The 27205-nt window shown below is 44.7% G+C and overlaps 1 protein-coding gene across 3 annotated transcripts in view; it reads left to right on the forward strand.

Annotated features, from left to right (window-relative positions):
* Window positions 1–27205, forward strand: part of rims2a (regulating synaptic membrane exocytosis 2a) — an 839749-nt gene that overhangs the window by 791510 nt on the left and 21034 nt on the right. For 2 of the 3 annotated variants that reach the window (XM_060824314.1, XM_060824312.1), the window contains one exon: window positions 18749–18890. In XM_060824314.1, the coding sequence (XP_060680297.1) occupies window positions 18749–18890 (142 nt within the window). Of the gene's footprint in view, window positions 1–9489; window positions 9496–18748; window positions 18891–27205 lie in introns of all 3 variants that reach the window. The other variant, XM_060824313.1, reaches the window with a different exon arrangement.

The raw sequence follows: 27205 nt of genomic DNA on the forward strand, positions 1-27205 counted from the left end.
CACAGTGAGTTTACAATCTCCATGTTCTCTTGTTCATTTTATTAAATACTGTATTGATTCGGAAGTTTGTGTACACAGAGATTTTATTTAATTAAGATGTATAATTCTCATGGTCTGGTTCTCTTGATCTATACGTGACCTGAGATGAAATTTGAAATTTATGGTGTTTTAAAGGTTGTGATGGTGTCTGTGCAAGGAGCAGAGTGAAAAATATTTACAATACATAATTTAATCTGGCGTACAATCATGTTTGCCTTTTGAAGTGCATTATGGAAGGTAGTGAGCTGTGTTATTTTGAGACCTAAATTTTAATTGGAATGTTACCCCAGCATATTGTATAGATATGTGTGCTGACTGCTGCTATGTTGCATATGTTGGCTTTTGCTTGGGTCCTTGCTGTCATCAGTCACAGCTACTGAAGGATGCCCACATGACCTCTTTGACAGAAGAGAGGGTCATCTTGATGAACAGTACATAGGATTACTACATATTATCTAGCAGCTAGTTGCATTAGATCTGAATAATTGTCCCTTATGAGAAAACCACGCTTAACGCAAGAAGTAGTCCACTAATATTAAGAACCATCACTGAAGCAGTGAATGCCTGATTGTCATGCTGACACATTGTCTTCCATTTCTGGAAGCTACAATCTTGCACAGATCTCGGACCCGGGGAGCAGGAAAAAAGTTTGAAAGAACCATCACTTTGAAGGATTTGTACAGAATTCTAGTTGGCTCCTCCTAAGAACAGTCCTTTATTTCCTGATGGATAGAGCTTATTTTTTAAATTTATTCATTTGTGGGATGGGGTTGGTTGGCCAGTGTTTATTACCCATCCCTAGTTGTCCTTGAGAAGGTGGTGGTGAGCTGCCTTCTTGAACCATCGCAGTCCACCTGCAGTGGATTGACCCACAATGCCATTGGAGTGGGAATTCCAAGATATTGACCCAACAACACTGAAGGAACAGCATTATATTTCCAAGTCAGGATGGTGAGTTGCTTGGAGAGGGGCTTGAAGGTGGCGGTGTTCCCATATATCTGCTGCCCTTGTCCTTCTAGATGGAAGTGGTTGTGGGATTGGAAGGTGCTGTTTGAGGATCTTTGTGAATTTCTGCAATGCATCTTGTAGATGTATACACTGGTGCTACTGTGTGTTGCGGTGGAGGAAGTAGATGCCTGTGGATATAGCGCTAATCAAGCAGGCTGCTTTGTCCAAGATGGTATCAGGCTTTTTGAGTGTTGTGGGGCTGCACTCATCCAGGCAAGTATGATATCTATTAACCTTTTCAGATAATAATTGTCTTCTCTGACAGATTTGTTAAGGTTGGATTTCCTATTCAATCTCACGTACTGAAGACATTTTCAGCACATGAGAAGTGCAGTTAAAATTGTGCTACCCATGAGTTTGTCAAGGTTCCTGTGCACTATTCCCTACTGCAAACATGCCTTTCCACCACTGTTCATGTACAGATTTAACCCTAGATTAAAAAGTTACTTATTGGCAAACTGCACATAGGATCTTCAGAAAGAGGAACCTGTTCTTGCAAATTGATCATTGTCAAAGCTAAGAGTTCAAAATAAGATTATGAGGTTATAACTAAAGTTTGTGAGGTTATTGCCATAATTATATTGAATCGAAAAAAATGAAGCTATGTTGTAATGAGCTATAATAAACAGAACTCATAAGTAAGTTGGTTCTAAGCAAACTAATTTAGCAGATGTTTTAGTGCTAATCTGTTGCTTATATTTAACATCTTTGTATATTGAAAAATACATAGCAGTATAGAGAATATATAAATATAAGACAGTTAGGGATCATTGAACCAGGAGTGAACATGAACTGCTATTCAAATAGATTATGGTTAGTCTGTACCTCTGTTATCCTGCCTTAACCTCAAATTCCCATTGCCCTTATCTAATAAATATGTTCTCAAGCTCAAGGAATTATAGAGTCATAGAGATGTACAGCATGGAAACAGACCCTTCAGTCCAACCCATCTATGCCGACCAGCTATCCCAACCGAATCTAGTCCCACCTGCCAATACCCGGCCCATATCCCTATTCATATACCTATCCAAATACCTTTTAAATGTTACAATTGTACCAGCTTCCACCACTTCCTCTGGCAGTTCATTCCATACACGTACCACCTCTGCGTGAAAAGGTTGCCCCTTAGGTCCCTTTTATATCTTTCCCCTCTCACCCTAAACCTATGCCTTCTAGTTCTGGACTCTCCCACCCGAGAGAAAATACTTTATTTATTTATCCTATCCATGCCCCTCATAAGTTTGTAAACCTCTATATGGTTACCCCTCAGCCTCCAACACTCCAGGGAAAACAGCCCCAGCCTGTTCAGCCTCTCCCCATACCTCAAATCCTCCAACTCTGGCAACATCCTTGTAAATCTTTTCTGAACCCTTTCAAGTTTCACAACATCCTTCCGATAGGAAGGAGACCAAAATTGTATGCAATATTCCAACAGTGGCCTAACCATAGTCCTGTATAGCCGCAACATGACCTCCCAACTCCTGACCAATAAAAGAAAGCATACCAAATGCCTTCTTCACTACCCTATGTACCTGCGATTCCACTTTCAAGGAGCTATGAACCAACACTCCAAGGTCTCTTTGTTCAGCAACGCTCTCTAGGACCTTACCATTAAGCGTATAAGTCCTGCTAAGATTTGCTTTCCCAAAATGCAACACCTCGCATTTATCTGAATTAACTCCACCTGCCACTTCTCGGCCCATTGGCCAATCTGATCAAGATCCTATTGTAATCTGAGGTAACCTTCTTTGTTGTCCACTACACCTCCAATTTTGGTGTCATATGCAAACTTACTAACTGTACCACTTATGCTCGCATCCAAATCATTTATATAAATGACAAAAAGTAGAGGACACGGCACTGATCCTTGTGGCACTCCACTGTTCACAGGCCTCCAGTCTCCACCACCACCATCTGTCTTCTACCTTTAAGCCAGTTCTGTATCCAAATGGCTAGTTCTCCCTTTATTCTATGAGATCTAACCTTGCTAATCAGTCTCCCATGGGGAACCTTGTCGAACGCCTTACTGATATAAATCACATCTACTGCTCTGTCCTCATCAATCCTCTTTGCTACTTATTCAAAACAAAACTTAATCAAGTTTGTGAGACATGATTTCCCATGTATAAAGCCATGTTAACGATCCCTAAAAAGTCCTTGCCTTTCCAAATACATGTACATCCTGTCTCTCAGGATTCCCTCCAACAGTTTGCCCACCACCGACATCAAGCTCACTGGTCAATAGTTCCCTGGCTTGTCCTTACTACCCTTCTTAAACAGTGGCACCACATTAGCCAGTCATTGTCCATTGCTTTCTTGGTGAGCTCATTCCATGTTTTTGTTGTCATTTTGTCTGAAAGGGCATGCCTGCCTCACTGCACTCTTAATTTTGTACCTATGCGGTTTGTTAATCTCAGAACCATTGGTACACTAGCTTCGGCTGCCAATAACCTGAGTTCTAGAATTCTCTCCTTAAACCTCTCTGCCTCCTGACCTCTTTTTCTTCTTTGTAATACACTCTTTAAGACCTACCTTTGATAAATCTCTTGGTGGAGATTGGAAGCAAGGGCAGGTGGCTGTTCCAATCATTCCCAGAGAGGGGTAATCATCTCCCCTCCCATCAAATACCCAGCAGGAAGAGTGCTTCATTTTATAAGTTGGCAAGGCTGGCAGTGTTCTTGTCTACAAGGAATGGAGTTAAATGTGATGGCCACAAACAGAGGTCCTGAAGTGTTCATCAATTGGACCACTTAAGGGTGTCAATTGGTGATGGGATGGGAAGCCCAGAATATAATTTCTGTGCTGGTATAGCCCTCCAATGCCAACCCGTCCAATTATCTATCTCTGCAGCCACCTTCCCACCACTTCTTAGGATTCTGCCTGTGGAAAGAAAGTGTATTATGTCAATATTAATTTGGATTTTTAGAGCTTCGGTTATGCATGACTATCCTGAGGGCCCTGGACAGGGATCAATGATAGAAGGGTTGAGAACTGAACAACACCACTTTAAAGTTATTGGCAAAAGATGCAAAGCCAATATGATGAAAACCCTATTGTATAGCGAGTTCCTAAATACATAACGCAGAGTATGAGGGAGACATATTCAATCATGGTTTTCAAAACAGGTTTGGATAATTTGCTGAAGGAAGAATATTTTCAGGGTTATGGACTCTGAAGGACTCATCTCAAATCCTCCATTTCCAAAGGATTCTTGTATTTGCAGAGGCATATACTTAGGCGAATGAGGTTAAAAATCACACAACACCAGATTATAGTCCAACAGGTTTATTTGAAAGTACTAGCTTTCAGAGCATTGCTCCATAATCAGGTGACTAGTGGGGTAGGATCATAAGTCACAGAATTTAGAGCAGCAGATCACAGCGTCTTTCAACTGATATGATATATTGAACAAACCTAGGTTGCTGTTAAGTCTTTCATCTTTTAGAATGGGTTGCAGGTTTTAATTCATTAACATGTAAATCCCAGAACTTCTTTGAAGTCACATTCTCATGGTAACTTCAGGTCTTATAAAGAAAACTGACATCTCAGCTCAGACAATGTATTAAAGGTATGAGGTTAGAGTCTGTCTGTACCCTAATCTTGACTCAGACTGGTTCTATTTCCAAAGTAGGAATTTATAACATGTTACATGGGTTGACTGTCTGCAGGTTGTGTGCTTTTCAAACAAAAATAGAATGTACCCGCAAATACAATTCTGCAAATGCAAATTCAACCCGTAGACTTATATGTGTATGTATTTAAGGGAGAGAGACAGTGAGTGATTGTGTGCGAGTGCACGAGAGAGTGTGCATTTTCGTGTAGGCTTGGTAGAGTACGTGCGTGAATGTGACAGAGTATAAGCCTTTGAAAGGGTGTGAATGTGGGGAGGTGGTATGTGTTTCTATCTAAGAGAAAGCATGTGAATGAGAGAGGATCTGTGTGAGTGTGAAAGTATGTAAGAAAGTATGTGTGCTTATGTGTGAGAGTGTATAGTGTCGTTCAGGTTCCAGTTGAGGCCATCCTCATGAGTACCGAACTTGGCTATCAGCCTCTGCTCGGCCACTCTGCATTGTTACATGTACCGAAGTCTGCCTTTGAGGATGGTCACCTGAAGCTCCAAGGCTGAATGTCTCTGACCACTGAAGTGTTCTCCGACTGGGAGGGAGCATCCTTGTCTGGCAGTTATGGCGTGTTGTCCATTCTTCAGTTGTTGTGGAGTCTGCTTGGTCTCACCAATGTACCATGTCTCGGGGTATCCTTGCCTGCAGCATAAAAGATAGACAGTGTTAGCCAAGTCAAATGAGTACTCTGGTGTCCACACGTGTAATGGTGGTATCCATCTCGACATTCTGACACACCTTACAGCGGTTGCCATGACAGGGTTTGTACAGTGTTGTGGTCGATGTTGTCCTAAAGACTGGGCAGCTCATTATGAACAATGATCTGATTAAGGTTTGGTGATTGCGTAAAGGCGAGTAATGGAGGCGTAGGGAAGATCTTGGCAAGATGCTCATCCTGATCAATAATGTGTTGCAGGCTGCGAAGAACATAGCATAGTTTCTCCACTCCTGGGAATTACTGGACAACGAGGGGCACCCTATTGGTTGCATCCCGTGCCTGTCCCCTGATGAAGTCACTCCGGTTTCTCACTGTCGGACATGGCAATCAATGAGTTGAGCATTGTATCTTGTTCTTGTGAGTGCGTCCTTCAGCACCTTCAAGTGTTCATCATGTTCCTCCTCATCTGAATGGATCCTGTGTATGCGTAGGATTTGTCCGTAGGGGTTGGCTGTTTTAATATGTTTATGGTGGAAGCTAGAGAAGTGTAGCATCATGAAGTTATACGTGGGTTTGAGGTGCTCTTTCTTGATAGAGATGTGTGTGTCCAAGAATCAGATCGATACTAAAGAGTAGTCCATGGTAAGTCTGATGGTGGGATGAAACTTGTTGATATCACTGTGTAGTTGTTTCAATGACTCCTCACCGTGGGTCCAGAGGAAGAAAATGTCGTCAATTTTTCTAGTGTATAGTGCTGGTTGGAGGTCCTGTGCAGCAAAGAAGTCTAGTTTGAACTTGTGCATAAACATGTTGCCATGTTGGGTGCAAGTTTGATCCCCATGGCTGTTCCATCTGTCTGGATGAAGAACTGTTGTCACAAGTGAAAACGTTGTGGTTGAGGTTGAAGCAGATGAGTTGTAGGATGATGCTTGGAGATTGGCAGTTGTTGGTATTGAGTACTAAGGCTGTCACAGCGATGCCGTCATCATGGGTGTAAAATACTGGTGTAGAATGCCAAAACGTCCATTGTGACAAGTAATGTTCCTGGTCCAAGTAGTCCGTTGGTGCTGAGTTTCTATAAGAAATCTGTAGTGTCACGACAGAAGCTGGGGGTGCCCTGTACAATGGGTTTCAAGCTGCCCTCGACATAGCCAGAGAGGTTGTCTCACAGGGTTCCTTTGCCTGACATGATGTGTTGGCTTTGTGTATCTTTGGAAGGCAATAGAAGTCTTCTCTGTAAGAAGTACATTGGATGAGAGTACGTAGGGTACTCTGAAGGACTGGATCAAAAGTCTTGATCGATCTGTTAAGTTTATGGGTGTGTCCCTTGGTCAGATCAGTTGGTAGTTGCCTATAGTGTTCCTGGTTGATCAATTGTTGATACACTTCCTTGCAGTAGTCCATTCTATTCTGAATGACGATAGCTCTTTGTTTATCTGCTGGTTTAATGACAATGTTGCAATTGGTTTTGAGAGCATGGATGGCATTGTGTTGTGATTGGGAGATGTTTTGCTTTATCTTCTGGGAGCTGCTGATGAATCTGGCATTTACACACCACCTGAAAGTTTGAGCATACATGTCAAGCCCAGGGTGGTGGCCCACTGGAGGGGTCCAAATCGACTCCTTTGATGCTCTACGATGATCTCTCTGATTACTGTTCTGATTCATCGGTTGTCTCATTGGGATCGCTGCTGACATCTTGGAAGAATTTCCGGAGTTTCATCCATGTCAGCTGCCAGACCAATGGGGTCCATTTTGGTAGTGGGCTGATATTGAGCCCTCGGCTGAGAACTTCAATCTCTTCTGGTTGAAGAATGTGGTCCGAGAGGTTGACGATTGATTTCTCCATGGTGATAACATTTTCAACTGTGATGCAAAGTTTCTCCAGTTTCTTGTTCTTGGTGTGCATGTACATGGTATAGTTCTGTTGCCTTGTTTGTTTGGCAATGTCTTGTGACTGTATCGCGGTATCTTGAGCACAAGCTGAGACTGTAGACTCTACCTTGATTTCAAGGTTATGGCACCTGCTGTACATATCAACTGCACAGTGATATCAACAATTTTTATCAGACTATTTTTATCCCACCATGGACTACTCTTTAGTATCTGTCTCATTCTTAAACGCATACATCTCCATCAAGAATGGGCACCTCAGTATCTCACACCCACAGATAACCTCACGCAGCTGCACTTCTCTAGCTTCCACCCTAAACATATTAAACCAGCCACCCACTATGGTCAACCTCTATGCATACACAGAATTTGTTCAGATGAGGAGGAACGCAACAAACACCTGTAGATGCTGAAGGACACTCTCATAAGAACAGGGTACGATGCCCAACTCATCGATCGCCAGTTCTGACATACAACAGTGAGAAATGACCTCCTGAGGAGACAGACATGGGATGCAACCGATAGAGGACCCTTCATTGTCCGGTATTCCAGGGAGCAGAGAAACTATGACATGTTCTTCGCAGCCTGCAATACATTATCAATGAGGATGAGTACCTCGCCAAGACCTTCCCTATACCTCAATTTAAACAACCCGAAATCTTAAACAGACTGTTATTCGCAGCAAACTGCCCAGCCTTCAAAACATTATCAACCACAACACTGTATAACCCTGTCATGGCAACCACTGCAAAACATGTCAGAGTGTTGACATAGATACCACCATTACACGTGGAGACACCAACCATCATGTACACGGCAGATACTTGTGTGACTCAGCCAACATTGTCCATCTCATACGCTGCAGCCAAGGATGCCCCAAGGCATGGTACATTGGAGAGACCAAGCAGACACCATGACAACAGTTGAATGGACACCACCAACTATCTAGATTACAGTGGTGCTGGAAAAGCACAGCAGGTCAGTCTGCATCTGAGGAGCAGGAAAATTGATGTTTCGGGTGAAAACCCTTCATCAGGAAACCACCCAAAAATGACCAGGCAAGGGTTTTCCCTACCAGTCGGAGAACACTTCAGTGGTCAGGGACATTTGGCCTCTGACCTTCAGGTGACCATCCTCCAAGGCAGAGTTCAGGATTTGCAACAACGCAAAGTGGCTGAGCAGAGGCTGATAGTCAAGTTCGGTACCCATGAGGATGGCCTCAACTGGGACCTTGGGTCATGTCACACTATAGGTGACCACACTATATTATACACTCTCACACGCAAGTGCACACACACACACACCAGCACACATAAACACACACTTTTTCATACTCACACTCACGCAGACCCTGTCACAGGCATATACTCCGTCACACTCATAAGCACAATCTACCAAGCACCCACACAAGCAAACTCACACACACACATTCACACACTCAGTCTCTCTCTCTCTCTCTCTCTCTCCCTCACATGTATGCACACACGCGCATATAAGTCTATGGGATGAATTTGCATTTGCAGAAGTGTATTTGCAGATACATTCTATTTTTGCTCAAAAAGCATACAACCTGCAGATAGTCAATCTTAACATTTTATGAATTCCTACTTTGGAAATGGAACCATCTGACTCATGATTGGGATACAGACAGACTCTAACCTCACACCTTTAATGCATTGTCTGAGCTGAGATATCCCCTTTTCTTTTATAAGACTTGAAGTTATCTCAAGAATACAACTTAAAAGAAATTCTAGGATTTACATATTAATGAATTGAAACCTGCAACCCATTTTTAAAGATAAAAGATTTAGTAGCAATCTAGTTTTGTTCAATATATAATTTTAATTGCATGACACTGTGATCTTTTGCTATAAATTCTGTGTCTTATGACCCTGCCCCACTAGTAACCTGATGAAGGAGCAGTGCTGTGATATAGCCTGGTGTTGTGTGATTTTTAACTTTGTCCACCCCATTACAACGCTGGCAACTCCATATCAGAGAATGAGACCACTTAGCCCATTGAGTCTGCCAATTCCATATAAAGTAACGCAGTCAGTCCCATTCTCCTGCTGTATTCCTATAGCCCTTTGAAAACAACTTTATTTCTTAAATTGTTGATCTCCTCTGCCTCCACCACCCTTGTAGGCAGCAGGTTTCAGGTCATTACTTTTCATTGAGTCAGAAAGGATTTACTCACATCCCATCTCTACCCCGTAACCCTGCTCCCCATCACTTTCCCAGATTTTTAAATCTGAGTTCCATGTGTGTCAGGAGACTGTCTGTGTGGAGTTTGCACATTCTCCCCGTGTCTGCGTGGGTTTCCTCCGGGTGCTCTGATTTCCTCCCACAGTCCAAAGATGTGCAGGTTAGGTGAATTGGCCATGCTAAAATTCCCCGCAGCGTTAGGTGAAGGGGTAAATGCAGGGGAATGGGTCTGGGTGGGTTGTTCTTCGGAGGGTCGGTGTGGACTTGGGCTGAAGGGCCTGTTGCCAATGAAAGAAAGGCGGCACAGTAGCTCAGTGGTTAGCACTGCTGCCTCACAGCACCAGGGTCCTAGGTTCAATTCCAGCCTCAGGCGACTGTCTGTGTGGAGTTTGCTCATTCTTCCCATGTCTGCGTGGGTTTCCTCCGGGTGTTCCGGTTTCCTCCCACATTCCAAAATGTACAAGTCTGGTGAATTGGCCATGCTAAATTGCCCATAGTGTTAGGTGCATTAGTCAGAGGGGAAATGGGTCTGGGTGGGTTACTCTTCGGAGGGTCGGTGTGGACTGGTTGGGCCAAAGGGCCTGTTTAGGGAATCTAATCTAATTTGAGCAGTTTTCCCATCTCAACATTATCTGAATCTAGCTGCAAATGTGTTGCTCGAATCTCCAGCATCTGCAGACCTCATTTTTTACTCGAAGATTTTAACCTACTGCGAATCCTCTTACAAGGATGCCTTCCTTGAAGAAGCTCTCTTCCTCCCTCTACAAGGATTTCAGTGAGTCCCTCTCTCACTGCACCCCCCAGGTCATCTCCTCTGCCGGCCTATCACCCTCACCTTGACCTCCTTCCACCTATCCCACCTCCATCGCCCCTCCCCCTAGTCCCTCCTCCCTACCTTTTATCTCAGCCGGCTTGGCTCTCTCTCTCTTATTCCTGATGAAGGGCTTATGCTCGAAACGTCGAATTCTCTATTCCTGAGATGCTGCCTAACCTGCTGTGCTTTGACCAGCAACACATTTGCAGCTGTGATCTCCAGCATCTGCAGACCTCATTTTTTACTTACTATTATCTGAATCTAGTACACATCTTTCAAGTCTCCCCTCAATTCCCTTTGTTCCAAAGACAACAGCACCAGATTCTCTTAATTGACTTTAATGTTCAAATCCCCCACTCTAATGAAATCTGGTAAACTTTCTCTGCAATCTCTCAAGGACCTTAGTAGAATCATAACAGTACTGTAGAGGCCCTTTGGCCCATGAAGTCTATATCACCAAAACTGCACTAAATCTACACTGGGCACATCTTTCAGCACCTGACCCAAAGCCTTGAATGCTGTGACATTTCAAATGTCCATCCAAGTATTTTTTTAAAGGTTGTGAGGTTACCTGCTTCAACTAGTCTTCTGGGCAGTACATTCCAGACTCCCTCCACCTGAGTGAACAGATTTTTCTTCAAATCTCTTCAAAACCTTCTGCATGTCACCCCAAAATGTCACCCCCTTGTTATTGACCTTCAACTAAAGGGAATGGCTACTTTCTTTTCACCCTGTCCATGCCTCATAATCTTTTACACCTCAATTATGTTCCCCTTCAACCTTTACTACTCCAAAGAAAACAACCCAAGCTTATCCAGCATCTTAGCTAAAGTGTTCCAGTCCAGGCAACATCCTGGTGAATCTTCTGTGCACTGCCTTAAGTGCAAACATATTGTTCTTAGAGTGCAGAGACCACAACTGCACACAGTGCTCCAGCTGTGGCCTAGCCAAAGTTTTGTACAGCTCCAACATAAACCTCCTTGCTCTTATAATCTAAGCCTTGCCACAAAAGCAAGTTTCCCATATGCCTTCCTTACTACCCTATCAATCTGCCATCTTCAAGGATTTATGGACAGTGCACCAAGATTCCTTTGTTCCTCTAAGTTTCCTCGTGTCCTACTATTCATGCAGTATTTCTTTGCCTTTTTACTTCTTCTGAAGTACATCACTTCACAATTATCAAAATAAAATTCTATCTGCCACTGATCTACCCCACCTGATCAATCCTTTAATCTCAGACCATTTTTCCCACTGTCAACCACCTGGCCAAACTTTCTATCATCCACAAAATTTCTTATCATACCCCTCACACTCTCACTAAAACATTATTTATATATGTATATCATTAATAATAAAGGCAGCACTGATCCCTGTAATGCACAAGGCAGCCTATGGTCAAACAAGCAACCTTGTATCACTGCCCTTCGTCTCCTACCACTAAGCCAATTTTGGATGCAATTTGTAAAGTTATCATGGATTCCATATGCTTTCACCTTTTCCATAGCAAACCTGAAGGAAATGGTGTTAACGATATCACTAAATTTCCCCGTCAATGCCACCTCACATACCTGCCTAGTTTTGTTATCCAGAATTAGGTCCATACTCATCATCCCTAGTAGGACATAAAAAGATCTCCTAAATACATTTCAAGAAATCCGTCTCCTCTAAATCCTTTATAATATTATTATCCTCATTAATGTTGGGGAAGTTGAAATTCCTAATAGAATGATTTTGTTTTTAAACTTGGTTTGGTGAAATGACTACATATCTGCTCTTCAATTGCTCACTGGCTGTTTGGAAGCCTATAATATACTCCTAATAGTGTGATTACACCCTTATTATTCCTAAAGTCTGCTCACAGCGCTTCATGTGACGACTCTTCTGAGATATTGTCCTTCCTGACTGCAATATTTGACTCGTTAATTTATAATGCAACACCATTTAGACCCTCTCCTGTTCTGCAAGATCCTAAACCCCAAAATGTTAAATTGCCAGTTCTATTTCTCCCTCAACTATGATTCCGTGATGGAAAGAATATCACAATTCTATGTGTCAATCCACACTCTTAACTAATCTATCTTAAGACCATAAGATTATAAGACGTAAGAGTGGAAGTAACGCCATTCAGCCCATTGAGTCCACTCCGCCATTCAATCATAGCTGATGAGCATATCCACACTTTTCCCGTATCCCTTAATTCATTGTGAAATTAAGAATTTATCAATCTCTGCCTTAAAGACATTTAATGTCCAGGCCTCCACTGCACTTCGTGGCATTGAATTCTACAGGCCCCCCACTCTCTGGCTGAAGAAATGTCTCCTCATTTCCGTTTTAAATTGACCCCCTCTAATTCTAAGGCTGTGCCCACAGGCCTAACTGAAACAAATTCCCAGCATCTACCCTTTCTAAGCCATGCATTATCTTGTAAGTTTCCATTAGATCTCCCGTCAACCTTCGAAACTCTAATGAACACAGTCCCAGGATCCTCAGCCATTCATCGTATGTTAGGCTTACCATTCCAGGGATCATCCGTGTGAATCTCCGCTGGACACACTCCGGGGAAAGTATGTCCTTCCTGAGGTGTGCAGCCAAAAGCTGGTTACAGTATTCTAACCAGAGCTTCATAAAGTCTCTAATACTCCGAGCATTAAAGTGGTGGCCATTCAGACTCATTTTACTTCCAGCATTGCAATGAGTGGGCTCCTCAGCTCAGAAGCTTTAAACCCGTCTACTCCATATGCTCTACATTTTATCATTTTATAATGCTTCCATTTATTATGATACTTTACCTTTTAACAACTTCCGTGGAAGGTATCTTCTCCGGGATCAGGCTTAACAGTGACGGAACTTCCAGCAGTCCAGAATGGCAGTTTTGGCTTGGCAACGTGATCTCCCTGTGTTGCGGTTTTATGCAGGAGGGGTAATCTCAGCATGGCATGGCAGTCTTGTCCTGGCACAGCTGCCTCGTTCCAGCATGACGGTCTTCTTCGGCGGTTTCCAGCAGCTTAGCATGCAGGTCTCATCCCAATGTGGAGGCTTGTCTCGGCTTGAAAGCTTCATCCTGGCTTCAGAGACAGCTTCAGGTTCTTCCAGTGGCCCACCATGATTGTCTAGTCCCAATGTGGAGGTCTTGGCCCGGCTCGGCCCTGCACGGCAATTTCGGACCAGTTTTTCAGCACACCCCAAGGCCAAGAACCATTGATTGAACTCCAATTAACATTTTATTCCTTTTCTTCTTATTTATGACTTCCATCCTTAATTTATTTAGGCATCATAAAACAAATCCTCGTGGTACACCAGTGGTAGCTGAACTCCAAGGTGAACATTTGCCATCAACCACCACACACTGTATTCTTTTAGCTAGTCAATTTCTGATCCAAACCGCTAAATCACTCTTAATCCCATGCCTCCATATTTTGTCAGAGGCCTACCATGAAGAACCTTACAAATGCCTTACTGAAATCCATATACACCTCAGCAATGGCTTTACCCTCATCCACCTGTTTGGTCACCTTCTCAAAGAACTCAATAAGATTTATGAGATTTTGGTTGGCCTCACTTAGAGTATTGCATTCAATTCTGGTTATCATGTTACCGGAAGGCTGTGCAGGCTTTGGAGAGGTGCAGAAGAATTTTACCAAGATGCTGCCTGGATTAGAGTGTATGAGCTTTAAGGTGAGGCTAGAAAAACTCAGGGTTGTTTTCTCTGGAGCAGCAAGGCTGAGGGGAGACTTGATAGAAGTCTATAAAATTGTGAGATGCACAAGTGAGTCAGAATCTTTTTTCCAGCATTAACTGTCTAAAACTAGGGGGCATACATTTAAGGTGAGAGGGGAGAAGTTCAAAATGATGTGAAGGGCAAGTTTATTTTACACAGAAAGCGGTAGGAGTCAGGAATGTATTGCCAGGGCTGGTAGTGGAGACAAATACAATAGGTGTGTTTAAGGGACTATTAGATAAGCACATGAATATGCAAGGAATGGAAGGATCTGGGTCAAGGGCAGGCAGAAAGGATTAGTTTAATTTGGCATCTTGTTTGGAATAAGATCGTGGGATGAAGGTCCTGCTCCTGTGCTGTACAGTTCTATACTCTATGTTCTATATAGCTTATTTGTGTAAAGTCTTCCAATGCCACAAGCCTCTAAACTACCAACTCTCATCTATTTGTGGTTTCTTGAATGACCTTAATTTTATTGTTCCATGATTGCTATTCACACGCTCAAACTACTATTCCCTGAAACTCCCAGCCTATTTACTACTCCTCCCTCCTGGTACGACACTCCTTTCTCCATACCTCTTTGATGAGTATGTGATTGGGGATCATATTTTACTTTAATATGATCCTGTCAAGAGTCTTGGACATTCATTGCATGAAAGGCACCATCTAAATACAAACTGTTTTCTTTTCATATTTCCACATAAACTCTGCCTGAGCTTCAGATGATTTTTGATTATTCTGTTTATAGTGCACCATATGATATCAGTTATGTCTTACAGAAGATGCATTTGGAATTGTTTACTAATCTAATGCTCAAGCTCTCCATTCTTTAAAATTGCACCCTGCCAAGCTTTGATTCCAACCAGTGAAATGAAACAAAGAACTGTGGATGCTATAAATCTGAAACAAATACAAAAATGGTTGGTGAAACTTAGCAGGTCTGGCAGCATCTGTGGAAAGAAAGCAGAGATAATATTTAAACATCCTGTGACCAACTTTGTCAGTTGGTGGCACTTGCAGGGTGGACGAGAGAGGGTAAGGGCACCCTTTACTTTGGCATTGCTCCCATCTCCTTTGGCAAGTGCTTAAACTTCATCACCGAGAGTGAATTTACTGCACAGAAAATTCAGTAAATTTTATAGTGGATGGGCAGCCCAATCCACCCGGATGTAGTGAAGACAGAAATTTGCCTTAAATATGCGCATCTGGGAACCAGAACTGTAAAACCTAAAGGGCAAAAATACTGTCAATGACTTAACTGACATTTGAAAACTTAATGAGTGATTATTATATAAAGCTGCAGCCTCTCACCTTGAAACAGACTCATCATTTGTTAATTACCCTATAGAAATTCTGCATTATGTGGAAAACTGAAAATAATTTATTTGAGTTAATAAAATGCAGATCTCATTTTACACATTTGTGTCTGAATGAAATCCATTTAATCCTCTCAAAACTCAAAGGTTATTTTGCAACAGATATGTAGAGAACTTGAAAATATTTCTGGCCCACATAGTGCCAGCTGGCAATTGTCAGTGGCAGAGGTCCATGCACCAGGCATTTCTTATTCTGATATATAAGCTCCTGACAGGCAGTTACAGCTAACAGAGGTGGGCCTTGTGCAATGCCATAGATTTTATTTTTGAAGATTTCCTAACAGTTAAAATAGATAAGCATTACTAATAAAAAAGGGAAATAATAAATTGGTCATAAAAAATTCCAAATAGCAATTGCACCATGATTATAATGCATTAGGTGTGGGAAGCCTGCTAAGTTCATCTTTTGCATGAGATGAGCATTCACTGTTTAATCTCATCACACTGATTAGATCTAGAGTTTTAACAAGTTTTGATGTGCAGTATCGGCTGTTTAGTTCTATCAATTCAAAAGAATTAAAAAATATGGATCCTGGTTTACAGAATGATGAAAACATTAATACAAAATACACATCCTGTCATTGGTCCTGAGTACAGAGGCAGGAGCTGCTTTACTCCACAATATCATACACTTGGTTCCCATATGACAGTGATCATTGTGGATTTTATTGAATGTTATCTCAAATATGAGTGCAGGCTTGAATTCAGCCATTTAGGACTGAAATGAGGAGAAATTTCTTCACCCAGAGAGTAATGATCCTGTGGAAATCTCTGCCAAAACAACAAATCTTTTCAAGACAGATGTAGACATAGTTCTAAGGCTAAAGGGATGAAAGGGCATTGGGAGAAAAAAGCTATAATCATATTGAACAACGGAGCAGGCTCAAAAGGTAAAATGACTTACTCCCGCTCCTATTTTCTATGTCTCTATGCTTAACAAAATCATAGAATCCCCCATATCCTCGCATTTACCATAGCTAATCCATCTAGCTTGGACATCCCTAGACACTACGGACAACTTAGCATGACCAATCCACCTAACCTGCACATCTTTGGACTGTGGGAGAAAGCATGGCAGAAACATGGATGACACGGTGGCTCAGTGGTTAGCACTGCTGCCTCACAACACCAGAGACCTGGGATCAATTCCCCCCTTGGGTGACTGTGTGGAGTTTGCACAATATTCCTGTGTCTGAGTGGGTTTCCTCCGGATGCTCCGCTTCCTCCCACACTCCAAAGATGTGCAGGTCAGGTGAATTGCCCATACTGTTAGGTGCATTAGTCAGGGGTAAATATAGATAAAGGAATGGGTGTGGGCAGATTAGTCTTCGGAAGGTCAGTGTGGACATTTTGGGCCGAAGGGCCTGTTTCCATACTGGAGGGAATCTAATCTAAACCTCTGCACAGATCATGAGAGCACGCAAGCTCCACACAGACTGTCATCCAAAGTTGGAATTGAACATGGGTCCTTGGCACTGTGAGGTAACATTGCTAACCATTGTGTCACCATGCTGTCCAAAATCATGAGTCTGTTTGGATAGGTTGACTTGGATTTTAACCTCGTGTCAAGTTCATTTTGTGTGGATGGAGTTTGAAGATACTGTTTTCCAATGTCCTGCAGAATTTAACCACAGGATACCTTAAAGTATGTTTTTTGTCCAACAGCAACCTGATTGATAGTTTAGAAGCCACTCTAGCAGGAAATCTGCTTCATGAGGCTGAAGGGCTGAAACCTCTAAGAGCAATTAGAGGCTAACAGAGGCAGGTTGGGAACATTGGTCTGGATCTCTGGCACAGGCTATATTGCAGAAATGTCTCTGGATTGCGATGGGCACCACCAACCCCCCACCAGTGTTTGGAGTGGATCGTACTCGGTGACAATGGAAGATAGATGGTGACCTGGGAGCTAGGTTCACTACCAAGAGGGAAGTTTCTCTCAGAGGTTCCAGTGGTGGTTGTTGATAGTGGTGGGGTTACAGATAACAGAGTTATTTTACCATAGAGCACATAGGACACAGTGCTATTTCCCCTGGCCATAAACATTACTGTAAAGGTACTTTTGATTCAGTCACTATTCAGGCACTCCTCACAATCTCTCCTGACAGGTTTCTCACGATCAGGGAAACTGTCTGATTTTGATTAAAAATAGAATCACTGTTTAAATCAAGGTTTAACTTCTCGTTGTATATTAGATTAGATTCCCTGCAGTATGGATAAACAGGCCATTTGGCCCAACAAGTTCACACCAACCCTCCGAAGAGTAACCCACCTAAATCCATTCCTCTAACCTATATTTACCCCTGACTAATGCACCTAATACTATAGGCAATTTAACATGACCAATTCCCCTGACCTGCACATTTTTGGATTGTGGAGGAAACAGAGCACCCGGAGGAAACCCACGTAGGTATAGGGAGAATGTGCAAATTTCATACAGTCGCCTGAGCTGGGAATCAAACCTGGGTCCCTGCTCTGAGGCAGCAGTACAATCCACTGAGCCACCCATTATTTAGATTAGATTACTTACAGCGTGGAAACAGGCGCTTCGGCCCAACAAGTCCATACCGACCCGCCGAAGCGCAATCCACCCAGACCCATTCCCCTGCACTTACCCCTTCACCTAACACTATGGGCAATTTAGCATGGCCAATTCACCTAACTTGCACATTTTTGGACTGTGGGTGGAAACCAGAGCACCCGGAGGAAACCCACGCAGGCATGGGGAGAATGTGCAAACTTCACACAGTCAGTCGCCTGAGGTGGGAATTGAACCCGGGTCTCTGGCACTGTGAGGCAGCAGTGCTAATCACTGTGCCTCCATGCCGCTCAATGTTATAATGTTTAAAAGGCCAACCCACTTGCTATGAATAGTTTGCTGATGTGCTCTTCAACTCACTTCTTCTAAAACTGGTTGTGAATAGATCAAAACTAATTGAGTTCCTGTTTACGGTCTTGTATATCCATCTTTGACATGACCCCAAACCACATGTTTTTGGGAGTTAAAACTGAGTTTAGTGAGGTTACAATTTCATTGCACATAGCCCACAGAGGAACTGTTCCCTGAAGTGTTGAGATTCAGCTTGTTGAATGTGAGTCCTTTCTGTGGCTGGTCACCCTTGAAGATGGATGTAGGTGGAAAGAGCCACTAAGTAAAGCCTAAAGGACAGATGACCAATGCGCTATCAACACTAATAGCAGGGCGTTTTCTTGTTGAGATGTGCTCACTCTTGCTGACCAATGTGCATAACTTTACACAAAAATAACTCTTAAATTGTGTTTGCTTCTGCAGATTATGTGAAAGGTAAAGTTCATGGAAGATCAAACCTTTTGGTACTTTTACCTGACAAATATGAATGCAGTGTGTACAGTGTACTACAGCTCAGGTAATGTGGGACTTTGCCATTCTTGTTTCTACAGAGGCTGGAGGGAAAAAGCTACGCAGCACCATCCAGCGCAGCACAGAAACAGGACTGGCAGTTGAAATGCGAAATCGAATGACCCGGCAGCCAAGCCGTGAGTCTACTGATGGGAGCATAAACAGCTACAGTTCAGAGGGAAAGTAAGTTTCATGGAAAGCTGAACATCCTGTCACAATGTTTCAACAGTAGTATATATTGCAGGAACAGGAGTGCAGGCTGTGTAGCAGTATCAGGAGAGGCTGAGCTGTGTCGGGGTATTGGCAGGTGCAATATTCATAAAACATATTACATTACAGCGCAGTACAGGCCCGTCGGCCATCGATGTTGCACTGACCTATGAAACCAATCTGAAGCCCATCTAACCTACTGTATTCCATTGTCATGCATATCCCTATCCAATGACCATTTAACTGCCCTTAAAGTTGGCGAGTCTACTACTGTTGTAGGCAGTGCGTTCCATGACCCTACTACTCTCTGAGTAAAGAAACTACCTCTGACATCTGTCCTATATCTATCACCCCTCAACTTAAAGCTATATCCCCTCTAACCTACAACATTCTTCGTCACTATACACAACTGTACCGACCTTCGTGTTTTCCGCAAATTGACTCCTCCATCCTTCTATGCCCTCATCCAGGTCCTTTATATGGATGACAAAAAACAGTGGACCCAGAACAGATCCTTGAGAGGTACCCCGTTAGTAACTGAAATCCAAGATGAATATTTCCCATCAACCACCACCCTTTGTCTTCTTTCAGATAGCCAATTTCTGATCCAAAACAGCTAAATCACTTTCAGTTCCATGCCTCCATATTTTGTGCAATAGCCTACCACGGGGAAACTTATCAAACACCTTACTGAAACCCATATTCACCACATCAACCGCTTTACTCACATCCACCTGTTTGGTCATCTTCTCAAAGAACTCAATAAGGTTTGTGAGGCATGACCTACCCATCACAAACTATCTACAAACTTGACTATCCCTACTTCCTCTCTAGAAGATTATAAATCTTATCTCTTATAACCCTTTCCAACACTTTACCCACAACCAAAGTAAGGCTCACAGGTCTATAATTTCCAGCATTGTCTCTACTCCCTTTCTTGAACAAGGGAATAACATTTGCTATCCTCCATTCTTCTGGTACCATTCCTGGAGACAATAATGACATAAAGATCAAAGCCAAAGGCTCAGCAATCTCCTCCCGGGATTCCCAGAGAATCCTAGAATAAATTCCATCTGGCCCAGGGGACTTATTTATTTTTATACTTCCCAGAATTGCTAACACTTCCTCCTTATGCACCTCAATCTCATCTAGTCTAGTAGCCTGTATCTCAGTATTCTCCTCGACCATATTGTCTTTTTCCAGTGTGTGTACTGATGAAAAGTATTCATTTAGTGCTTCTCCTATCTCCTCTGACTCCATGCACAACTTCCCACTACTATGCTTGATTGGCCCTAATCTTACTCTAGACATTCTTTTATTCCTGATACAGCTATAGAAAGCTTTAGAACTTTCCTTGATCTTATCCGCCAATGACTTCTCATGTCCCCTCCTGGCCCTTCTTAGCTCTCTCTTTCGGTCTTACCTGGCAAACTCGTAACTCTCAAGCACCCTAACTGGCCTTCACATCTCATCCTAATACAAGCTTTCTTCTTCCTCTTGACAAGAGATTCAACTTCCTTAGTAAGCCACAGCTCCTGCATTCAAGAACTTCCTCCCTGCCTGACAGGTAAGTACTTATCAAAGACCCACAGTAGCTGGTCCTTGAATAAGCTGCACATTTTAATTGTGCCCATCCCCTGTAGTTTCCTTCCCCATCCTGTGCATTCTAAATCTTGCCTAATCACATCATAATTGCACTTCCCCCCAGCTATAACTCTTGCCATGCGATATATACCTATTCCTTTCCATCACTAAATTAAACATAACCAAATTGTGGTCACTATCACCAAAGTGGTCACCTCCCTCCAAATCTAACACCTGGCCAGATTCATTACGCAGTACTAAATCTAATGTGGCCTCACCCCTTGTTGGCCTGTCTACATACTGTGTCAGGAAAGCCTCCTGCACACATTTGACAAAAACTGACCCATTTAAAGTATATAGTATTCCCAGTCAATATTTGGAAAGTTAAAGACCCCATAACAACTACCCTGTCACTCTCGCTCCAATCGAGGATCATCTTTACTATCCTATCCTATCCTCTATTCTGGTGATAGCGTCTTACCACATGTCTTGCCTTAAACGATTGCACTTGAAGCAGACTTTATGCCTGTTAGGAAGGATGCTAATAAATCGGGGTAAATGTTGGACAAATAGCCCCAGTGTAAATGCTGGGTATTTTTCCCCCATGGCTCCATCAGCAGGGGTTTCCATGGGTCAATTCTGGCAAAATGTAGGTTTGGTGTTCCACTGTAAAACAACAAACCCCCTCCCCACCAAGCACACACCCAGACATATCCCCTCCCCCCAACAAGAAGTCACAAAGCTATTGCTGCCTCCAGTAGCAGTAAGCATTTCAGTATTTGCCCCTGCTGAGAATTGAGGTGAAATTTAAATTGAGGCCTGTATCTTACATCAAAGTTAATAAGCAAAGTACAATGTAATGCAGTTTTAACTTTATTCCAGATATTATATGCTAATCATTTTGGTGTAAGTTATGCACATATCACAATTCTTCATTACAGCCAAAATCAGCATTTTATAAGATCAAAATCATGTGCAAAAAGAAATTACTCATTGACTCAAATGCAGAGAAATTGCACTATCAATGTATTTAGTAGATACTAACTTGTCATTGTTACCTCATATTAATAAGCAATTCCTACCTTCTCTATAACAAAAGAGCTATTAACAATATCTATTGAATAGCAGAGAGAAGAATTTGATACAGGCATATGAGGTATTGAGATATTGTCAAGTTTACAGTATTTTCCAGAATATAGTGTCTGTCAAATCTGCACACTGAACAAGAGGGAAAAATAAACTTGGCCTTCACAGCTCATGTGTACTGATTCCAATTAGAACATTTTTTCCCAAATTTCTCCCGACTTGCACTCTCTCTGTTCCCTCCTAGACATGTCTATTCTTCATGACAGTGAGCCTTGACAATGTGAGCTGTTCATCCACTGAGAGGCATATTGCAGGCTTGATCCTGTTCTTACAACAGTACATTGGCCATAAAGGGATTCCAGATACTTCTCCAGAAGAAAATTAGAAAGACAATCATTGCTGTGTTGCTGTTGTGAGAGCGTTGGCAACTATTTAGAATATGCCAGTAATGTTGTACCTCATGGCCTCGGTCTATTATGACTCTAACAGATCAGCAATGGTCATAAAACAAAATTCCTAAAAGGAATGCAGTCGCATCCTGTTTAAAAAAAAGTTTGGGGAAGTAATCGTTGTAGTTTTTTTTAAGATTAGATTCCTTACGTTAAGGAAAGAGGCCCTTCGGCCCAACAAATACGCACCAATCCTCTGAGGAGTAACCCACCTTGATCTTATATTTATCCTTGACTCATGTCCCTAATAGACCAAAATTAGGACTGCAGATGCTGGAGATCAGAGTCAATGTTAGAGTGGTGTTGGAAAAGCACAGCAGGTCAGGCAGCATCTGCAGAGCAGAAAATTTGACGTTTCAGGCAGGATCTTTTAATCAGGAATGAGGCTGGGAGCTTCTGGGTGGAGAGACAAATGGGAGGGGGGTGGGACTAGGGAGAAGGTAGCTTAGAGTGTAGTAGGTGGATGGAGGTAAGCATAAAGGTGATAGGTCGGAGAGGAGGGTGGAACGGATAAGTGGGAAGGAAGATTGGCTAGTAGGACAGATCATGAAGATAGTGTGGAACTGGGGTAAGGTGGGGAGGTGGGGAAATGAGGAAACTGGTGAAGCCCACGTTGATGTCCTGGGGTTGAAGTGTTCCAAGGTGGAAGGTGAGGCATTCTTTCTTCAGGCATCGGATGATAAGGGAACGGCGGTGGAGGAGGCCCAGACTTGCATGTCTTTAGCAGAGTGGGAGGGAGAGTTGAAATGTTTGGCCACAGGACCTTGGGGTTGATTGGTGCGGGTGTCCCAGAGATGTCCCCTAAAGCGGTCTGCGAGAAGCCGTCCAGTCTCTCCAATGTAAAGGAGACCACATCGGGAGTAATGACATTTGTGGAAGTGCAGGTGAAACTTTGACGGAAGTGGAAGGCTCCTTTGGGGCTGTGGATGGAAGTGAGGGAGAAGGTGTGGACGCAGGTTTTACAATTCCTGTGGTGGCAGGAGCAGAGAGTGGGTTGTTGGGGATGCGTGGACCTGACCAGGTAGTCACAGAAGGAATGGTTTTTGCAGAAAGTGGGTGGGCCTGGAAATATATCCCTGATAGTGGGGTCCATTTGTAGGTGGCAGGATTGTCAGCGGATGATGCAGTTTTTGTGGAGGTTGTTGGAAGGTGAGGACCAGGTAGGTTCTGTCCTTGCTGCAGTTGGAGGGGTGGGGTTTGAGGGTGGAGGTACAGGATTTGGATGAGATGTGTTGGAGGGCATCTTCAACCACGTGGGAGGGGAAATTACGGTCTTGAAAGAAGGAGGCCATCTGGTGCATTGTGTGGTGGAACTGGAAATTGGGAATACGGGATAGCATTTTTGCAGGAGGTAGGGTGGGAAGAGGTATAGTCCAGATAGCTGTGGGAGTCGATGGGTTTGTAAAAAATATCAGTGTTGAGTTGGTCGTCATTGATGGAGATGGAAAGGTCCACTTCCGCTCCTTCTGACATCACGTCCACTCCAACATCACAGCTGACGCCATGTGTTCTGCCACTTCTGCCCCCATCACGATCATTTCCGCAGACACTTCTGCCCCTAGCGATTTTACATCCACCACGCATGACGTCACCTCCGCACCACATTTCAAGAATGACATCACGCGTTCCGCAACTTCTGCCCCCCATACTGCCATTGTCACCACCACTTCCGCTGCACCAATGCCACTCACCTGCATAGTGCTGACACACACCCCCACAGATCCCACTGTCACCATCCCCAACCCCCAGAACCCTGAGGGGAACATCACCTCTGCTAATGACTCCACACCCACTCCAATTACAGGCTTCACCCACACTCCCAGCTCCACACCTATACTAGCTCCTGGCCCTGTTGAGTTTTCACCACCACCCCCAGACCTAACCCTCACTGAGGATGAACAATCTGTCCTCAGCAAAGGCCTTACCTTCATCCGCCTCCGTCCATGCACCGATGAGTTCAATATGCATTATGACATCGAACACTTCTTCCATCACTTCCACATCCAAGCTTACTTTTTCAATCAAGATTCCCGCCCACCATTCAAGAACCCCTTTGCCCCCCTCCAACACACTCCATCCACCTGGACACCCCGTGCTGACCTATTATCCACCTTTCATCTCTTCTTTCCAAAACATTAGCCGCCTCAACCTGTCTGCAGCCCTTCCCAAATTCAACCTCTCACCCTCACACAGCCCTCCACTCCTCCTGCTCCAATCCCAGCCTCACCAACAAACCAGAGGATAAAGGGAGTGCAGTGGTAGTTTGGCGCACTGACCTCTACACTGCTGAAGCCAAGCACCAACTCAAAGACACCTCCTCCTACCGCCCCCTCGACTATGACTTCACCTCTCATCACCAAACCATCATCTCCCAGACCATACACACTCTCATCACCTCAGCAGATATCCCACCCACAGCTTCCAACCTCATAGTTCGAGAACCCTGCACTGTCCGATTCTACCTCCTTCCCAAGATCCACAGGCCTGACCACCCCGAACTACCCATTGTGTCAGCCTGTTCCTGTTCCTGTTCCTGCCCCGAGAAAAAAGTGAGGTCTGCAGATGCTGGAGATCAGAGTTGAAAATGTGTTGCTGGAAAAGCGCAGCAGGTCAGGCAGCATCCAAGGAACAGGAAATTCGACGTTTCGGGCATAAGCCCTTCATCAGGAATGAGGAAAATATGTCCAGCAGGCTAAGAGAAAAGGTAGGGAGGAGGGACTTGGGGGAGGGGCGATGGAGATGTGATGGGTGGAAGGAGGTCAAGGTGAGGGTGATAGGCCAGAGTGGGGTGCTGGCGGAGAGGTCAGGAAAAAGATTGCAGGTTAGGAGGGCGGTGCTGAGTTCGAGGGAATTGACTGAGACAAGGTGGGGGGAGGGGAAATGAGGAAACTGGAGAAATCTGAGTTCATCCCTTGTGGTTGGAGGGTTCCCAGGTGGAAGATGAGGCGCTCTTCCTCCAACCATCGTGTTGTTATGTTCTGGCGATGGCGGAGTCCAAGGACCTGCATGTCCTTGGTGGAGTGGGAGGAGGAGTTAAAGTGTTGAGCCACGGGGTGGTTGGGTTGGTTGGTCCGGGTGTCCCAGAGGTGTTCTCTGAAGCGTTCCGCAAGTAGGCGGCCCGTCTCCCCAATATAGAGGAGGCCACATCGGGTGCAGCGGATGCAATAGATGATGTGTGTGGAGGTCAGGTGAATTTGTGTCGGATATGGAAGGATCCCTTGGGGCCTTGGAGAGAAGTAAAGGAGGAGGTGTGGGCGCATGTTTTGCATTTCTTGCGATTGCAGGGGAAGGTGCCAGGAGTGGAGGTTGGGTTGGTGGGGGGGTGTGGACCTGACGAGGGAGTCACGGGGGTAGTGGTCTTTTTGGAACGCTGATTGGGGAGGGGAGGGAAGTATATCCCTGGTGGTGGGGTCCGTTTGGAGTTGGCGGAAATGACGGCGGATGATACGCTGTATACGGAGGTTGGTGGAGTGGTAGGTGTGAACCAGTGTGGTTCTGTCCTGGTGGCGGTTGGAGGGTTGGGGCTCAAGGGAGGAGGAGCGGGAAGTGGAGGAGATGCGGTGGAGGGCATCATCGATCATGCCGGGGGGGAATCTGCGGTCCTTGAAGAAGGAGGCCATCTGGGCTGTGCGGTATTGGAACTGGTCCTCCTGGGAGCAGATGCGGCGGAGACAAAGGAATTGGGAAGTCAGTCGGTTTATAGTAGATGTCTGTGTTGATTTGGTCGCCCGAGATAGAAATGGAAAGGTCTAGGAAGGGGAGGGAGGAGTCTGAGACAGTCCAGGTGAATTTGAGGTCGGGGTGGAAGGTGTTGGTAAAGTGGATGAACTGTTCAACCTCCTCGTGGGAGCACGAGGCAGCGCTGATACAGTCATCGATGTAGCGGAGGAAAAGGTGGGGGGTGGTGCCAGTGTAGTTACGGAAGATGGACTGTTCCACATATCCTACGAAGAGGCAGGCATAGCTGGGGCCCATGCGGGTGCCCATGGCAACTCCTTTAGTTTGGAGGAAGTGGGAGGATTGGAAAGAGAAGTTGTTTAGGGTGAGGACCAATTCAGTCAGTCGAAGGAGGGTGTCAGTGGAAGGGTACTGGTTGGTACGGCGGGAAAGGAAGAAGCGGAGGGCTTTGAGTCCTTCGTGATGGGGGATGGAGGTGTACAGGGACTGGATGTCCATCGTGAAGATAAGGTGTTGGGGACCAGGGAAGCGAAAATCATGGAGGAGGTGGAGGGCATGGGTGGTGTCCCGAAAATAGGTGGGGAGTTCTTGGACTAAGGGGGACAGAACCGTGTCGAGGTATGCGGAGATGAGTTTGGTGGGGCAGGAGCAGGCTGAGACAATGGGTCGGCCGGGGCAGTCAGGTTTGTGGATTTTGGGCAGGAGGTAGAAATGGGCGGTGCGGGTTGTGGGATTATGAGGTTGGAGGCGGTGGATGGGAGATCCCCTGAGGTGATGAGGTTATGGATGGTCTGGGAGATGACGGTTTGGTGGTGGGAGGTGGGGTCGTGGTCATGGGGGCAGTAGGAGGAGGTGTCCGCTAGCTGGCATTTGGCCTCAGCAGTATAAAGGTCGGTGTGCCAAACTACTACCACGCCTCCCTTGTCTGCCAATTTGATGGTGAGGTTGGGGTGGGAGTGGAGGGCTGCACGTTCCGAGGGTGAGAGGTTGGAGTGGGTAAGAGGGGCGGACAGGTTGAGTTGGTTAATGTCACGGCGGCAGTTGGCTATAAAGAGATCGAGGGCACGTAAGAGGCCAGCACGGGATGTCCAGGTGGATGGGGTGTGTTGGAGGCGGGAGATGGGGTCGTCAGAGGGTGGGCGAGAGTCTTGGTTGAAAAAGTAGGCATGGAGGCGAAGGCGGTGGAAGAATTGTTCAATGTCTCGCCGCGTGTTGAACTCGTTGATCCGAGGGCGTAGGGGATTGAAGGTGGGGCCTCTGCTGGCGCACCGACCTTTATACCGCTGAGGCCAAACGTCAGCTAGCGGACACCTCCTCCTACTGCCCCCTTGACCATGACCCCACCTCCCACCACCAAACCATCACCTCCCAGACCATCCATAACCTCATCACCTCAGGGGATCTCCCATCCACCGCCTTCAACCTGATAGTCCCACAACCCCGCACCACCCGTTTCTACCTCCGGCCCAAAGTCCACCAACCTGACTGCCC

This window comes from Hemiscyllium ocellatum, chromosome 4 (assembly GCF_020745735.1).
Source record: "Hemiscyllium ocellatum isolate sHemOce1 chromosome 4, sHemOce1.pat.X.cur, whole genome shotgun sequence".
Taxonomy (NCBI): Eukaryota; Metazoa; Chordata; class Chondrichthyes; order Orectolobiformes; family Hemiscylliidae; genus Hemiscyllium; species Hemiscyllium ocellatum.